The following is a 15078-nucleotide window of genomic DNA, read 5'->3' on the forward strand; positions in this document are numbered from 1 at the left end:
CAATTCCGAATTTTCCCTGACCTGGCGATTGGTTAGAAACGCTCTACCCCTCAATGACATATTGTTTAGAATTGGTATGGTATTTAGTCCCTTTTGTCCACGGTGCGAGGAAGATAGCTTAGAAACCGTAGAACATGCTTTTTATACTTGTTCCAAGCTCCGTGAATTCTGGGAGTATGTCAGTGAGGTCACGGCTCGCATCGTCCCCGATCAGGTGACGATCCTGGATTTAGCATCCGTTGTCTACAACGCAGATCCCTTGTGGCCTAGGGAGGAACGAATGGTGTTCCTAGCGACCTTGGCCGTAGCTAGACTGGTAGTGTGGGTTTCACGCATAGAGATAGGGCGTGGGGGGGAGCCACCTTCTCATCGGGGTCTGATTTTGTATTTTAAACACCAACTTAAAATCAAAATCAGATGCGATAGAAGGAGGTTATCTCGCTCACAGTTTAGTAGGAGGTGGATTCACACCGCTAGTTTATGTGCGTTTGTACGAAACAAGCTTGAGTACGTGTTCCCTGCCTAGGCATGGCACACGCCGACCGTAAAAGCAACCCCCAGACCAGATCAAGATAATCCCGTAGTGGATCAGTCCCTTAGCTAGTTGGTATAAATGAGTTCCATGTCCCCAATTTTTATTTTTAGGTGTTAGGATACCTCCAAAGAAGCCCAGTCCTGATAATTTATTTTAGTCCCAACCCGTCCCGATGTTATTTTTCTTGGAGGTCACCGAATATCCCTTCCCCCCCCCCTTTATTTTGTCCGTAGCTGTGCCCACTCCCTCTTAGGAAGTGCTCCCTTGTTTTCGGCCGATACCGGAAAACAGGAAGCATTTCAAAATCAAATAGGTAAGGGTGGGTCAATACTAACACATTCACCGTTTAACGTTTTATTTGGTTCATTTATTTTTTATTACTGTTATTTTTCTTTATTTTGGGGTGTTTTTAAGGCTCTCATTATCCCCGATCATCATCCGCATATATCATACACATCACAATTTTATCCGCATATATCATACACATCACAATTTCCATTTTGTCATCATCTCATTGTAAATATAAAGTTAAAAAAAAAAAAAAAAAAAAAAAAAAATTGTACATATTGTCATCTGGGGCTTTAAGTAGATCCAACCCCTAGAGTGAATGCGGTATTGTGGTGATTGCAACTAGTGATAGGGAATAGACAAGTGGACGACCCCCGACACCCATCTTCCCCCCCACACCCTTTTTGGCCTCATGCCACATTTAAAAAGAATTAGTTGCCTGTTTTATATAATTTTAACCCTAAAATTCTGTAAAATTTGTGATTTTTCTTCTTAAATAAATATTTAAATGAAAAGGCACCTATCCTTGATCCAAGGGTAGATAAGGTGGGTGGGACTAGAGGCACGGATGGGTGTGAAACCAGTCTGTTGGACCTGATTGCTAGATGCGATCTGGTAGACAGGTATCGGGTGGATCATCCGGGGTGGGAGATGTGGACATGGCTCTCTAGCAGGCCTTCCGTTTCAAGTACTTACTTGGATCGGTTGTTAGTTAGAAGAGGCAATATAGAGTACATATCTTGTCCCACGTTCCACTGGTTAGGCCACTCTGACCACAAACTACTTGTGGCCAGGTTAGACTTAGATAGCAACCCCAAGTTAGCTGGGTACTGGAAGTTAAATACCTCCTTACTGGAGATAGATGAGTTCCGGGAAAGGCTAACTAAAGACATACAGAAGGGATTAGTGGGGGCGGTTACCGGGAGTAAGTGGTGGGTAAACGCCAAATCTAGCATTAGAGACTTCTCTGTCAAATATGGCCAACGCCTCGTGCTAGATAGGGCCAAGGCAGAGAAGCGTCAAGAAGATAGGCTATCCTGGGCGGTGGCAGGGGGGGATTCCCTAGAAATAGGCCTAGCTAAGGCGGACCTGAGTCGTTTGGCTAGCGAACGATATCAGGGCCAGGTAGTTAGGGCTAGAATTAAAAAGATGCTCAACGAAGCTGTGAATGTGGATAGATCTGAACGTGTCCGTTCGCTTGGGCGCAAATCGGATAATTACATTCGTAAAATTCAGAGCCCGGAAGGGCACTCCTTAGTGTCGGCTCGGGGGATTTGCGAGCGGTTTCGGGTGCACTTTGAAGATCGTTTTGCACAGCTGTCCAGGCTCCGCATCCAGGAGTTTGGCAACTATTTGGCTGGCTCGCCCCGCCTGGAGGCGGCCCGAGCGGCTAGTTGCGATGGTCGGGTTGCAGAGTGTGAGGTCGTAGCTGCTATGAAGCAGGTCGCCTATAATAGATCACCAGGACTCGATGGACTGCCCTACGAGCTATACTTGAGGATGTCGCACATGTTTGTCCCGATTCTGACGGGTGTGTTTAACCACTGGTTTGACACGGGATCTATCCCGAGTCAGGTTACCAAAGGCGTGGTCACACTTCTGAAGAAGAAGGACACACATGTTGGGGGGTTGGATGATTTTAGGCCCATCACGTTGTTGAATACGGATATTAAAATCCTGGCCCGAGTTCTGGCGAATCGTTTGCAGGTTGTTATCACTGACTTGATCAAACCGGATCAGACTTACGCTGTGAAGGGGAGATCAATTCAAAACAATTTGCATTTGATTCGTACAGTCCTAGAAAACCTAGAAGACGACACTGAAGCCGCGCTGATCAATTTAGATCAGTCCAAGGCGTTTGATAGGGTGGATCATCGTTTCCTGATGGCTGTTCTAGAGACCGCCGGCTTTAGGTCCGGCTTCTGCAGATGGATTTCCATTTTGTATGCTCGGCCGACGGTAGTTGTGCAGGTCAACGGGGTGCGGTTGGCATCGTTCGCGGTTTCTCGGTCGGTGCGACAGGGGTGTCCGTTGTCGCCCATGTTGTATGTCTTCGCGTTGGAACCATTCCTTAGGAACATGAGGTCTAGGGTGGCTGGACCGGCCCTGCGCGGTATTGCTCTTCCTGGTGGTGTGCGAGCCAGGGTTTACGCGTTTGCCGATGATGTCACCATATTTGTTTCAAGCGTCGTAGATATTATTACGATGATTAAGGCTCTCAAGCGTTATGAAAAAGTTACAGGGGCTGTAGTCAATCTCAGCAAATCCGTTGGCCTGAGGTTGGCCGCTTGGCGGGGCTCGAATGCTCTGCCTGGCGCATTTGTCTGGACGGATGGCCCGGTCCGGATCCTTGGTGTTTGGTTTGGACCCAGTCTCTATCTAGATAAGAACTGGTCGGAGATACAGACCAAGGTCGAAGCGTCTGTGAGGGTTTGGCTTCGAAGGGGATTGTCCCTTAAAGGCAGGGCGGAAGCATGCGCTACTTACGTGTTTCCGCTGATCCTTTACCGATTGGCTGTACTTCCTCTGCCTGCAGTCCGAATGGCGGCCTTAACGCGTGCGCTTTTTTCACTGTTGTGGAATGAGCGACGGCCGCTTGTCCGTAGACAGGTCTGTACTCAACGTCTTGTAGATGGGGGCCTGGGGATGCCTGACCTGGCAAGTCATAAAAACGCCGAAAGGTTGGCATTCCTGGGTAGAACTCTGATTGAGGATTCTGATTGGGGTCCCACGGTTGGTGAAGCTTTTCCCAACCTTATCCCCAATCACTTAATTGAATGCCAAAGAAGGCCAAGAGGGAAGTCAAGATTCCTCAACAAATGCCGAAATGCGCTTAGAGCGATGCCAGGGTCCTTGGACCTTGCACAGCCTAGAAGGGCATTATATCGGGGATTAGTGGTGGGGACCGCTTCGGACCCACTTGGGGAGCGGCTGCAGCTGTCGGAGGGGGAGGTCCGTTCTCTATGGAATTGGGCGCCAGAGGAAGAACACTAGAGGAAGACCTCCAATCTGTAGTGGAATGGCCGCGTTCAATGCTGCCAAGACTAAACTAGTTTCATTCAATAATTACAAGAAACTCTCTCTACCATCCATAGCAATGGCCAACGACTCTTTATCTGAGAGTCCATCTTTCAAACTCCTTGGCCTAACGTTCACAGGAAACATAAGTTGGAACAATTACATTGAAGGCAGGGCCGCTGCAAGAAAGGTTGGCTCTCTCTACCGTGCTAGACAACTACTAACACCCGAAAGTATCCTGCACCTCTATAAGGCCACCATTCGCCCATGTATGGACTATTGCTGCCACATCTGGGCTGGTGCATCTGCTACTAGTCTCTCGCTCCTTGACAAGGTTCAAAAGAGAGTCGCAAACCTGATAGGCCCTGAACTGGCATCTAAGCTTCAGCCTCTGTCCCATCGACGAAATGTTGCATCCCTCTGCCTTTTCTACAAGTATTTTAGTGGTGAATGCTCTGACGAACTGCAATCACTTGTGCCCCCACGACGTGTGCACCCTCGACAAACCCGACAGGCTGCTAAATCCCACCCCCACACTGTAGAGATCCCTAGATGTAAAAGATCTTTTTGTCCAATAGTTTCTTCCCCAGAACCGCTAGACTCTGGAATTCCATTCCAGGTCCCTGCTTCCCCAACAGTACTGACGTGCAGAAGTTCCAGTGTAACGTGAACCGACACCTTGCTGCCCAAATCCCTACATAGTAACCCAGTAGTTGTTGCCCCTGATAGTAGCCCCCTACACCAAAGTGGCAATTTGCCTTGTTTGGGGTGAAAATGTAATAAAAAAAAAAAAAAAAAGGTGACGATCCTTGATTTAGCATCCGTTGTCTATAACGCAGATCCCTTGTGGCCTAGGGAGGAACGAATGGTGTTCCTAGCAACTAGTTATAGGGAATAGACCAAGTGGACGACCTTCAACCCCCCCCCCCCCACACACACACACCCTTTTTGGCCTCATGCCACATTCGGAAAGATTATCATTCATATTTTATATAATTTTAATTTTAAAATTTTGCAAAGTCTGAAATAATACTTTTTTGAATAAATATTTAAATGAAAAGGCACCTTACTACTAATCCTAACCTTCAAGCTAAATGTAGTAAGTAAAAAGATATTTTTAAAGGAATAAGAGACTGGTATATTATTGATATAGGTTTTATTAACTAACAAAGGATACATGTGTCATGGTTCTCATGCAGTGTTATAATGGTGAAATGGCTTTTCCCAGCCGAGAGAAATAACCTATGACATTTTATTACTGCTAGGGGTCTTTGGAAAAATTTTTTTTTTTTTTTTTTTACATAGGCATCACCACATTATCAAGGCCAAGAGGCCACTCAAGGATAAGGGTACAGTAGAAATTGGACAATATAGTAATCATTAGTAATGAAAATTCGGTAAATTTGATAACTTTTATGGAACGGCTCATCAAGAACTTATTTACGTTAGACTTGAACACAACCATATTGTAGTCAGCCGGAAAGCAGGAAAACGGAAGACAATTCCACAGGCGTGCAGTTCTAAGAAAGAAGCTTTGTTCATGGAATCTACGTTTAGGTTTAGGCACAGATAAAGAGTGGGGGGAATTATTGATAGTGTTTTCAGCTAGACGAGTGTTTCTTGTGAAAGTTTGGCGAGGCGGGACCATAGACTGACGTTCAGTCGAACACTTTCCATGAAAATAACGATACATCAGAGACAAACTCGCAACATCTTTTCTGTGAGATAGAGGTTGCAGGGAAGAGAAAAGGAGATCTCCTACGAGGCTACAAAGTCTATTTTGAACTCTATCAAGGCAGGACAAGTCCTTTCTAGCAGCTCCTGCCCAGATGTGGCAACAGTATTCCATCCTTGGACATATCTGGCTCTTATATAGATAGAGAATTGCATCAGCAGTGAGATATCTACCGGATCGATAGAAAGATCCCACCATTTTTCTAGTGGCCTTGGCAACAGATTTGATGTACGTGTTCCATGTAAGATCAGGAGTAATGGTCAAGCCCAGAAGCTTGCCAAAACTTGAGGCCTCCTGATAATGCTAGAGGAACATAGGGATAAGGGTAATTTGAAAATATAACATTAAACTTTATTATTTCATTACATAAAAGTCTTTATGAGTAAAAAACATTGATTTTTTTTTCTTGATAGAAGTGCCATGAGAATTCAAAGAGTTCAATAGATATTATGTACATATTATTTGGAGCTGAGAGAACACATCGAAGTTAAGAAATGACGCAAATTACGGCATCAGTGAAAAGTAGTGCTGTCAATTTCTATCACTTTTACTAGGGGGGGGGGGTTGTAAAATACGCTTAAATATGATATTTTAATTTGTCCACATTTCGTATATATTATTATATAGTTGTGATTTCAAAAGTAAAGAAAAAAAAAGTTTTTAGGTGCCATCAGCTAGAATCGAAACTGAAACTGTAGCATTCGAAGCTGGTGATGTTACCACTGTACTAACGTGACATGCACATGAAGAGATTATGTTAAGTTTTGTGACATTATGTTGAACAAAGATGGCGGCGTAGTTCAGATCAGATCTTTACTGTAATTGACAGTAACCAAGATGGCGGCCAAGAATCAAATGTGGTCCGTGACGTATTTAGCGACAAACTAATTGAATCCAGAATTCGACAATTTTTATACTAACTTTGGAAGGTTTTCATTGGTTGTTTAGCACAGCCGTTGGTTATAAAAATGATTGGCAAATCCACTGGTTTCATACCCACAAATAGTAGTCAAAAACAGTTTACAGATTAAGAATTAAAAATTAAAAATAAACTAAGATGAATGTAAAAGAAGTATAACAATGTTTTCAATTTTGACCGATTTTTGAACCCTTAAAAATTATTTTAACCTCATCTACAGCCATAAAAGAACAGTCCATAAAAAATCCAATCTTTAGAGACTCCTAAAACCTAGAACCGCTCTCCATCTTTTAGTTTCAGGAGAAATAGAGTTTGAAAATATGGAGACAGACAGATAGATTTATAGCCTTTTATATATTAGACTAGCCTGGGTGCCCGGCATTGCCTGAGTGTTTGGAGGTGTGTGTTGAGCAAAAAAGAAAAAGTGGTAGTAGGCAGGCAGGCTCGAACCCATGACGGGAAGGCGGAAAAGAAAGTGGAGGTGTGTGTAAAAGTGTTGGTTGAGCAAAAAAAAAAAAAAAAAAATAGGAGTAGTAAGCAGGCTCAAACCCGTAACACGCCAGAGGAAAAAGAGATGAAAAAAAAAAACTGTCTTACCGATATGCCTGACAGGCGGTCGAATATAACGCCTTTTAAGTGACGTCGTGAATGCGAGGGTTGAATGACTTGCAAAAAATGTTAGTGAAAAATCGACCCTCCCTGTGGAAAATTGCTCAGTTGAGGGTGAAAGAATTAATATTTTAGCCAGTTTTTCGATATTTGTCATCCAGAGGGTCGAGCTTCAAAATGATACCAATCTTGTGAAAATCTGTCGCCTCTGTCGAAAGTTTTAGCCAGACATACGTACATACATTTAAACAGGTGAGATTTATATTATAGATTAGTACTACATCACCAGCATGCAACACCTCTTCTGGATAACCCATACAAAACTCAATGCAAAGCAAAATAAATTACTTACATTGATTGGGTAGGTTCGATAATTGTAGACGACGGCCTTGATGTGGATTTGTTCCAGTCTTTTCACAACGTGCGGGAAATTCAGTTTTGTGATGACATCCTTAAAAGTGGTTACACTGATAGGTTTTGAGACACAAAACGGACTTTTGTCTGAGAGGCTTAACCCCTGAATGTGCCAAGTGGTCAGCGAGTCAGGTAGGGTGAAATTCAAGTTGTGTTGACCAGACTGACTAGAAAAAGAAGGGAAAAAAGTATTTTTAAAGCTTTCTGTGATGATACAGGAACAACCTTCCCTTCAATAAAAAAAAGAAAAAGAAAAAAAGAGAAATGTGTCACCCAGATTTCTGACCTCGATTTATACAGGGTGACCAAAATTGAATGCCACCCACCAATGAAAGCGTCAATAAAAGTCACAATCTTTTCAGCAATCTAATAAGCTTCAGTATATGCCTGACTTGCCCACCAAGTCTCAGCCATGAGTGTCCATTATTTTTATTGTTGTATGTCAGGGACACTTTGATGATTGTCTCATTAGTAGGTGTGATCCTGAAGGGATTTCACATTCACCAACCCTTTATCTCCTAAATTATTAGCTGTGGGTTTATCTCAAACATATTGAATGTCAAAACAATACCCAGTCTATTCCTCGACTGAAGAAAGCCATTGCAGATCAAACCAAGACAGCACAAAAGAGGGGTTTAATAAGTGGCATTCCAGGAAGGGGTATAAGACAGTATAAAAGAAGAAAATTATAGACTTGTCCCTTAAATTCATACCAATTAACCGTACCATGAGGATTGTTTATGATAAAAACTTCTTAACGAATAATAATGGAATTCCATGTAGATTCCCAAGCCTGATGCTTAAAGATTCACTGAGTTCAACAAAATGCCCTTGAAAAAGGCCACAGGTTGCATCAACTGAATAATTATTGTGAGAATAATATCCAAGATAAGAACAGTAATCCAAATGATTCAAATGATTTAAACATGCAAAATTTTCAATGGATACAACTAATAAAATAAGATTAATATACTGACTTCAGGTCAAATTCCTGGAAAAGTTCAGATTCCGGAAAGTAAAGGCTGAACACTGGAGAGATGGAGTTGTCTTGTTGTCGAGAACGGGCAATTGGTACGTGTCCTACATCGGGTTTTTCCACTGAAAAAAAAACATATAGCATCATTTAATTGTTTTTACTTATAATTTTTGTCCAACAGAGCATATTCTGTGGAAATACTTATAAAACAAACAGGGATGCGACATTGCAGCGATGCGACAAAGACTGAAACTGAACATATTCAATGCTGATTGTCCTCACACCAGTAACACAATTAAAACCAATTTTATCATCTGTTCAATTTTTCTAAACTAGACGAAATAAGGATGACAATCTAATCACCTTTTTGTTTTCTTGTCATAGCATGAGTTATTTCCCTGAACAAAAAAAAAAAAAAGACAACCGGTTTTATTTAATAAAAAAGGGATTTTATTTAATAAGAAAGTGATTTTTGTTTTCTTTCACAGATACAGAAACATTCACCCATATGAATTCATGACCTGTTATCTCCCAGCTATTCTTTCCCTCTACCAGACGTTCTCCTTATCTGGAAGCTCTGGTTCATCCTCTTTAACTGTTTGTGTGGATGGAGATTAAGTGTTACATTAGGCCCATTTCAGCACCCACATTCCTTTTCAAACCAAGGACATTTATTACTATAGACAACAAACCGAAAAAGTGGCTAAGAAACAAATATATAACAAATAAATGTTACGAAAGGCAAGATAAGTTACTCTTCTACATATCTGGATACGTTCTTTGTGTGTTTAACTTATTTTAAAGCGTTTATTTACTTCAAAACACAAGTAGTGCTGAATTGCAAAGTTAGACAACAAAAAGGCAGACATGAGCCAGTTATCTTTGGAGTCCCGATAATCATTCAAAAATCTAAAATAAAACAAAATAATGATAGAAATCCATCCATCAAATGTCACAGTGGCATTTATTGAGTTGGGTTTGGTAACATCTGTTTGTTATATATTTGTTTTTTTTTTTTTAAACGATTTTTCGGTTTGTTGTCTATAATAATAAATGCCTCAAACAATTATTTTATTCTTTTTGTGAATTGTTTTTGATTCACTTGGCGTTATGGACAAAGGAATGTTTCTGCTTTGCCATTTCTCACCAAAATATTTATTCATTTTCCTGTCTTCTTATTTTGACCTTAAAACTGGGTTACTAATCTGCAACCCCCACCTTACACATCTAACTCCTGTTCATATGTCCAATATTTATCATGTAAAATATATAATTTTTTATGGAAATCATTTCAGACATGGCATGAAGCCATTTGATGTAAGGAGCTAAAAGTATACCACTTCAAGATCAAAAACCAACCAATGATAATTATTAGATGGAATAGATTTGATTTTGAAAGGAGCAACTCTTCCCCCTTCGTCAAATTGAAAAAAAAGGGGGAGAAAATTGTTGGTCTACAAGTAATTTACAGAATGTGATAGAAAATCCAGTAATAAACGCACAGAAACTATTTTTTTATGGTAATCTCTCCAGACAAGGCATGAAGCTATTTGATGTAAGAAGCTAAAAAAACAAAAACAACTCAAGATCCAAAACTAGTCAAACATAAGTATTAAATGGATAGATTAAAACCCAGAAAACAGCAATTATTTCCCCTTTGTCAGAAGCATCACTCATGGAATGTGAGGACTAAAGGATAAAATAAGGAAAGCGAGAGTTACGAAGATTTTTTTTTCTTTTACTGTTTATTCACCCCAAACAAGATTTGGAAGAGGATGATTAGTTGGGTCTAAAGTGGAGTTTGAGACAAACCGTCGAGCAAGCAGATTTACCTTTTTGGTTGCCATACTGACAATCTCCAAGTTGTTGTATAATGGAGGAATTGTTGATTGACTATTATTTACTATGCTGTTATAAATTTTTGCAGAAATCACGAGTCTTCAATTTCTGCCACTTTTCTAGTGACTTCTGAATACCTGCTCTTGGCTGCCGCTACTTCTCTCTTACAATTATTTCTAGCTCCTACAAACTTTTATCTATTCGAACAAACGCATTTCAGGTAAAAAAAAACAAAAACAAGAAACATTATCACATATTTACATGACATCATATGACATAGCCTCCTCTTTTTTGATCTGTGCAGTTTTTAATCACACCTCATCCTTCCCAACCGAAAAATCTGATTTTTTTTTATTTTAAAAACAAAACAAGGGCATCTTTTACTATAGACGACAAAACAGAAAAGTGCTCAAAAAACAATATAACAAATAAATGTTATCAAAGGCAAGGTAAGTCACTCTTCTACTTAGCTGGATATGTTTTTAGTGCTGTAACTTATTTTAAAGTGTTCATTCAAATCGAAAAACGAGTAGAAAATTAAACAAAATACTAGTAGAAACTCACCCAATAAATATCACTAGTATTTTGCTTAGTTTTATATTTTTGAGCGATTATCGAGACTCCAAAGATGTGACATCATTTTTTTTTGTTCTCATGTAACACTTGATACTACTTGCTTTTCAAGCTGAATAAACGCTTTAAAATGAGTTACTGCAGCTAAAGACTTATCCAGCTAGGTAGAAGAGTAAATTGTCTTGCCTTTAATAATATTATTTATTATATATTTGTTTTTTTTTTCCACTTTTTTGTTTTGCTGTCTATAGTAAAAAAATGCCCGTACTTTCTCTTCTGACAGATAATAAAAAAAGTAAAAAAAATAACAGTTCAAATTTTTTTCTTTTTACTAAATTAAAAATGCTTTTGCATCATTATGCCTTCCTCTGGCTCATGCTCATTATATCCATGTTAATTCCATGCTATGTTATCTGACATGTGACATAGTGCAACTAATATCACGTGACCTAAATTTTCTGAAACCAGAAATTTGGGATGCCTTTCATAAACGAGCACCATTGAATTTTGTATTTCGCTTGATTAAATAGAAAATATCCAGTCATCCTTTGGGTTCAGACTGTACATGCACCCTGTATAGAAAATATCCAGTCATCCTTTGGGTTCAGACTGTACATGCACCCCGTATAGAAAATATCCAGTCATCCTTTGGGTTCAGACTGTACATGCACCCTGTATAGAAAATATCCAGTCATCCTTTGGGTTCAGACTGTACATGCACCCCGTATAGAAAATATCCAGTCATCCTTTGGGTTCAGACTGTACATGCACCCTGTATAGAAAATATCCAGTCATCCTTTGGGTTCAGACTGTACATGCACCCCGTATAGAAAATATCCAGTCATCCTTTGGGTTCAGACTGTACATGCACCCTGTATAGAAAATATCTAGTCATCCTTTGGATTCAGACTATACATGCACCTTGTATAGAAAACACCCCAAATAAAACCATACCTGGTCCCTCAGTGATAACTCTGTCAGTCGGGGGCATCACTGCATCTTGCTTGCAACACTGCATGAAAGCAATTCGACAGGCTTCTGTCTTCCGATATGTGAATTGGAGCCAAGCAATTTTACAGTTGGAGCCACGATTGAGTTCTCCGCTCATACAGCAAAAATCTATGAGAGACAAAAATATAATTTGGCAATTTTAGAATGAATGGTGACTGCGTGAAAAGTGTGTTCAACCGATGGGCACCGACGTTTTTTTTTTTCTTATAAAACAGTCATCACTTAACAAGGCCCAAAAAACACTCAAGGATAAGGGTTAATGAATGTAAGGTGGTATTGTAATAATCGTTAATGGTGTAGATTGGGTCGGCAGAGTTGTTAGAGCAGAACAGAAAAAAAAAAAAAAAAGGAACGCAAAAAAAAAAAAAAGGAATGGAGAATGATTTGGACGCATCTATAAAAAAAGATACGTCCATTCAGTCTGAACTATTTCTTAACACATAATTATGACTGCATTAAATCAAAATTAATGTTCTTACCAGAACCGCGTTTGTATCGACCAAATGTCACCTCGGCTGGAAGTTTTCTTAAAGAACAAAGCATATTATTACTTTCAGCAACAGGGGTACGACTCAGGCCTTCTGTTATTATGCGGAAACCAGCATCCTGCAAAAACAAAACAAAAAATGAGTGTTTGTACCAACCAAATGTCACTCCACCCTACATAGTAGAGATACCTAGATGCTAGAAAGCCCCCCCCTCTCTCTCTCTCTATATATATATATATATATATATATATATATATATATATATACACACACATGCACATATACATATAGATATACAGGGTGACCCCAAAAATAAACGGGCCCCAACTCTAATTAGGCCCCGTTTCTTAGTGTTTTGTCTGAATGAAATGAAACTTTGGTCATAACTAGTTTATTATATTCAAAACATCACATCAAAACACTAGGGTCTTAGGCCTTTTTTTTCTCTGTTCTACAGCATATGTTCTAGATGGCCTCCAGTTAGCTTTTTTTTTGGGGGGGGGTCACCCTGTATATGAGAGAGAGAAAGAGTGAGAGGCATTCTCTCTCTCTCTCTCCCTCTCTCTCTCTCCCTCATATATATATGGAGAGAGAGAGAGAGAGAGAGAGAGAGAGAGAGAGAGAGAGAGGGGGGGATAGAGAGATAGAATTATAAAAAAAGATAAAATAATTATGGGTATATATGAATTTATTTCCAGTGAAATAAAGAAAAAACATCAATAAGAGGAAGAGCTCTTTATACCTATGCATTTCAAAGCTGATGAGAACTATTAGGCATTGAAATGCCTAGGTCTCATGCTTTTGCAATCATCAGTGTAGGAAGTGAATATTATCGCTAGTCAAATGGTTCAAACCCCATAACAAAATCACCCTGACTCCATTTACAAGAAAAGTTACTCTTAGGTCATTGCCAATCGCCCAGAGAAGTAAAAGAAATTTAATGTTTATAAAGCACAATGTTAATAAGAAGATCTATAGTGATCAAGCGACCGGAAGTTGTGATCAAGCAAAAGGCCAAGCCGACTACCATTTTATTTCTCAGACAGTGCTCAATATTTAAGAAATGACTTCTTAAGGGGGGGGGGGAAATGATTATAACGTTGGTATGATTAATCAGAATCAGAAAAAATCGGAACGTTTTAGGGTATCGGAACTGGTATTGGAATCAGAAAAATTGGAGCCTATTTTCCGATGCTAAAATACTATCCTTTTATATGTGTTTTTTTTAATTTTTTATTTCAAGCTTAATTTTGCATTGCTGATACTAATCTGAAATGATAAATATTTTAAACTATCAGTAAAACTAAAATCAATAGAAATGTCTTATTTGCATTTGCATAAATATATGCACATATTTACATGGGCTTTATGGTTATTTGAAAGATATATATATATATATATATATATATATATATATATATATATATATATATATATATATATATATATATGCTGTTTGTTTGTTTTTGTTAGCAATACTTATTGAATGAATTCAATTATTTATATGGAAGCGCATTTTTACCTAAATGCGAATTAAGAATAATTTTCCCTTTGACCAGTTTGGTACCCCAAAATGGGGAGCGGCATATGTATTATAATGGATAATTATATTTAAAAAAAAAATAATATGTGTGTGTGTTTGTGTGTGTGTGTGTGTGTGTGTGTGTGTGTGTGTGTGTGTGTGCAGAAAGAGAGAGAGAGTGAGAGAGAGAGGTTTAAAAAGAATTAGAATCAATAATTGTATCATAATCTGGAATTTAGAACAGAATCAATAGTGGCATTGGAATTGGAAAAATATTGAAATTGTTTCATCACTAATAAATAAATAAATAAATAAATAAATATATATATATATATATATATATATATATATATATATATATATATATTTATATATATATATGAAATAAAATGGAGGTGGAAGGACCTGGATACTCAACGTTTCGCCCGATTTATGCGGGCTTCTTCAAGAGGGATGGTCATTGACTGATTGCTACAAGAGAAATGGTCTGATATGTGGAGTTGTCCCCACATATAACTTCGATTGCAGTATCTGCCGGAACAGATACTATACTTGATAACAGAAAAAGATCTTGGCCCAAGGAGCAAGAAGAAAAAAAGCGGACCTTTTTTCTGTTTATTTAAAAAGAAAATACAACTTTGTTATATATGGGTTGTGGAAGTGTATTCATCTGCAAAAGATCTATATTAATTTGCATATTCTTTTGAATATTCATTTTAATTAATTCCCTATTAGTTTTTTTCGGTTTTCTTATGGATGTTGGTTGGTTGGTTGTTTTTGTTTTACAGCATATCAACCCTTTTCGGGTTATTTAATGCTGAATCCAAAGATTTTGAAGAAGACTTTTTTAATAGAATATATTTGTTGTTTTCAAGTCCGTTTCTATTCAACCCATAGTTGGGACCCTAACAGGTACTACCACTCCGGGTCAGAGTGAACCTCACCACTGGATATAGTTTAAGGTCATATCCAGGACCGTTCTTATGGAATGATCATCTTTAGTTAACTATTATGTATAATAATATTCATGCAGATATTCTACATGATTTATACTTGCATAATATTTGCATAAAAAGGTTATAGTAAACACAAACCTCTTTCTATATATATTTATGCATGCATATATATATATATTTAATTAAAATATTTTG

General features: G+C 38.7%; 1 protein-coding gene across 1 annotated transcript in view; it reads right to left on the bottom strand.

Annotated features, from left to right (window-relative positions):
• LOC145247929 (complement C3-like) overlaps window positions 1-15078 on the bottom strand; it is a 210974-nt gene that overhangs the window by 118896 nt on the left and 77000 nt on the right. The window contains exons 16-19 of the mRNA XM_080109568.1: window positions 12397-12523; window positions 11861-12025; window positions 8496-8616; window positions 7457-7685 (exon numbers count right to left, since the gene is read on the bottom strand). Coding sequence (XP_079965694.1) covers window positions 7457-7685; window positions 8496-8616; window positions 11861-12025; window positions 12397-12523 — 642 coding nt within the window. The remainder of the gene's footprint in view (window positions 1-7456; window positions 7686-8495; window positions 8617-11860; window positions 12026-12396; window positions 12524-15078) is intronic.

This window comes from Euprymna scolopes, chromosome 26 (genome assembly GCF_053919585.1).
Source record: "Euprymna scolopes isolate OS-2025 chromosome 26, ASM5391958v1, whole genome shotgun sequence".
In the NCBI taxonomy this organism is placed as follows: domain Eukaryota; kingdom Metazoa; phylum Mollusca; class Cephalopoda; order Sepiida; family Sepiolidae; genus Euprymna; species Euprymna scolopes.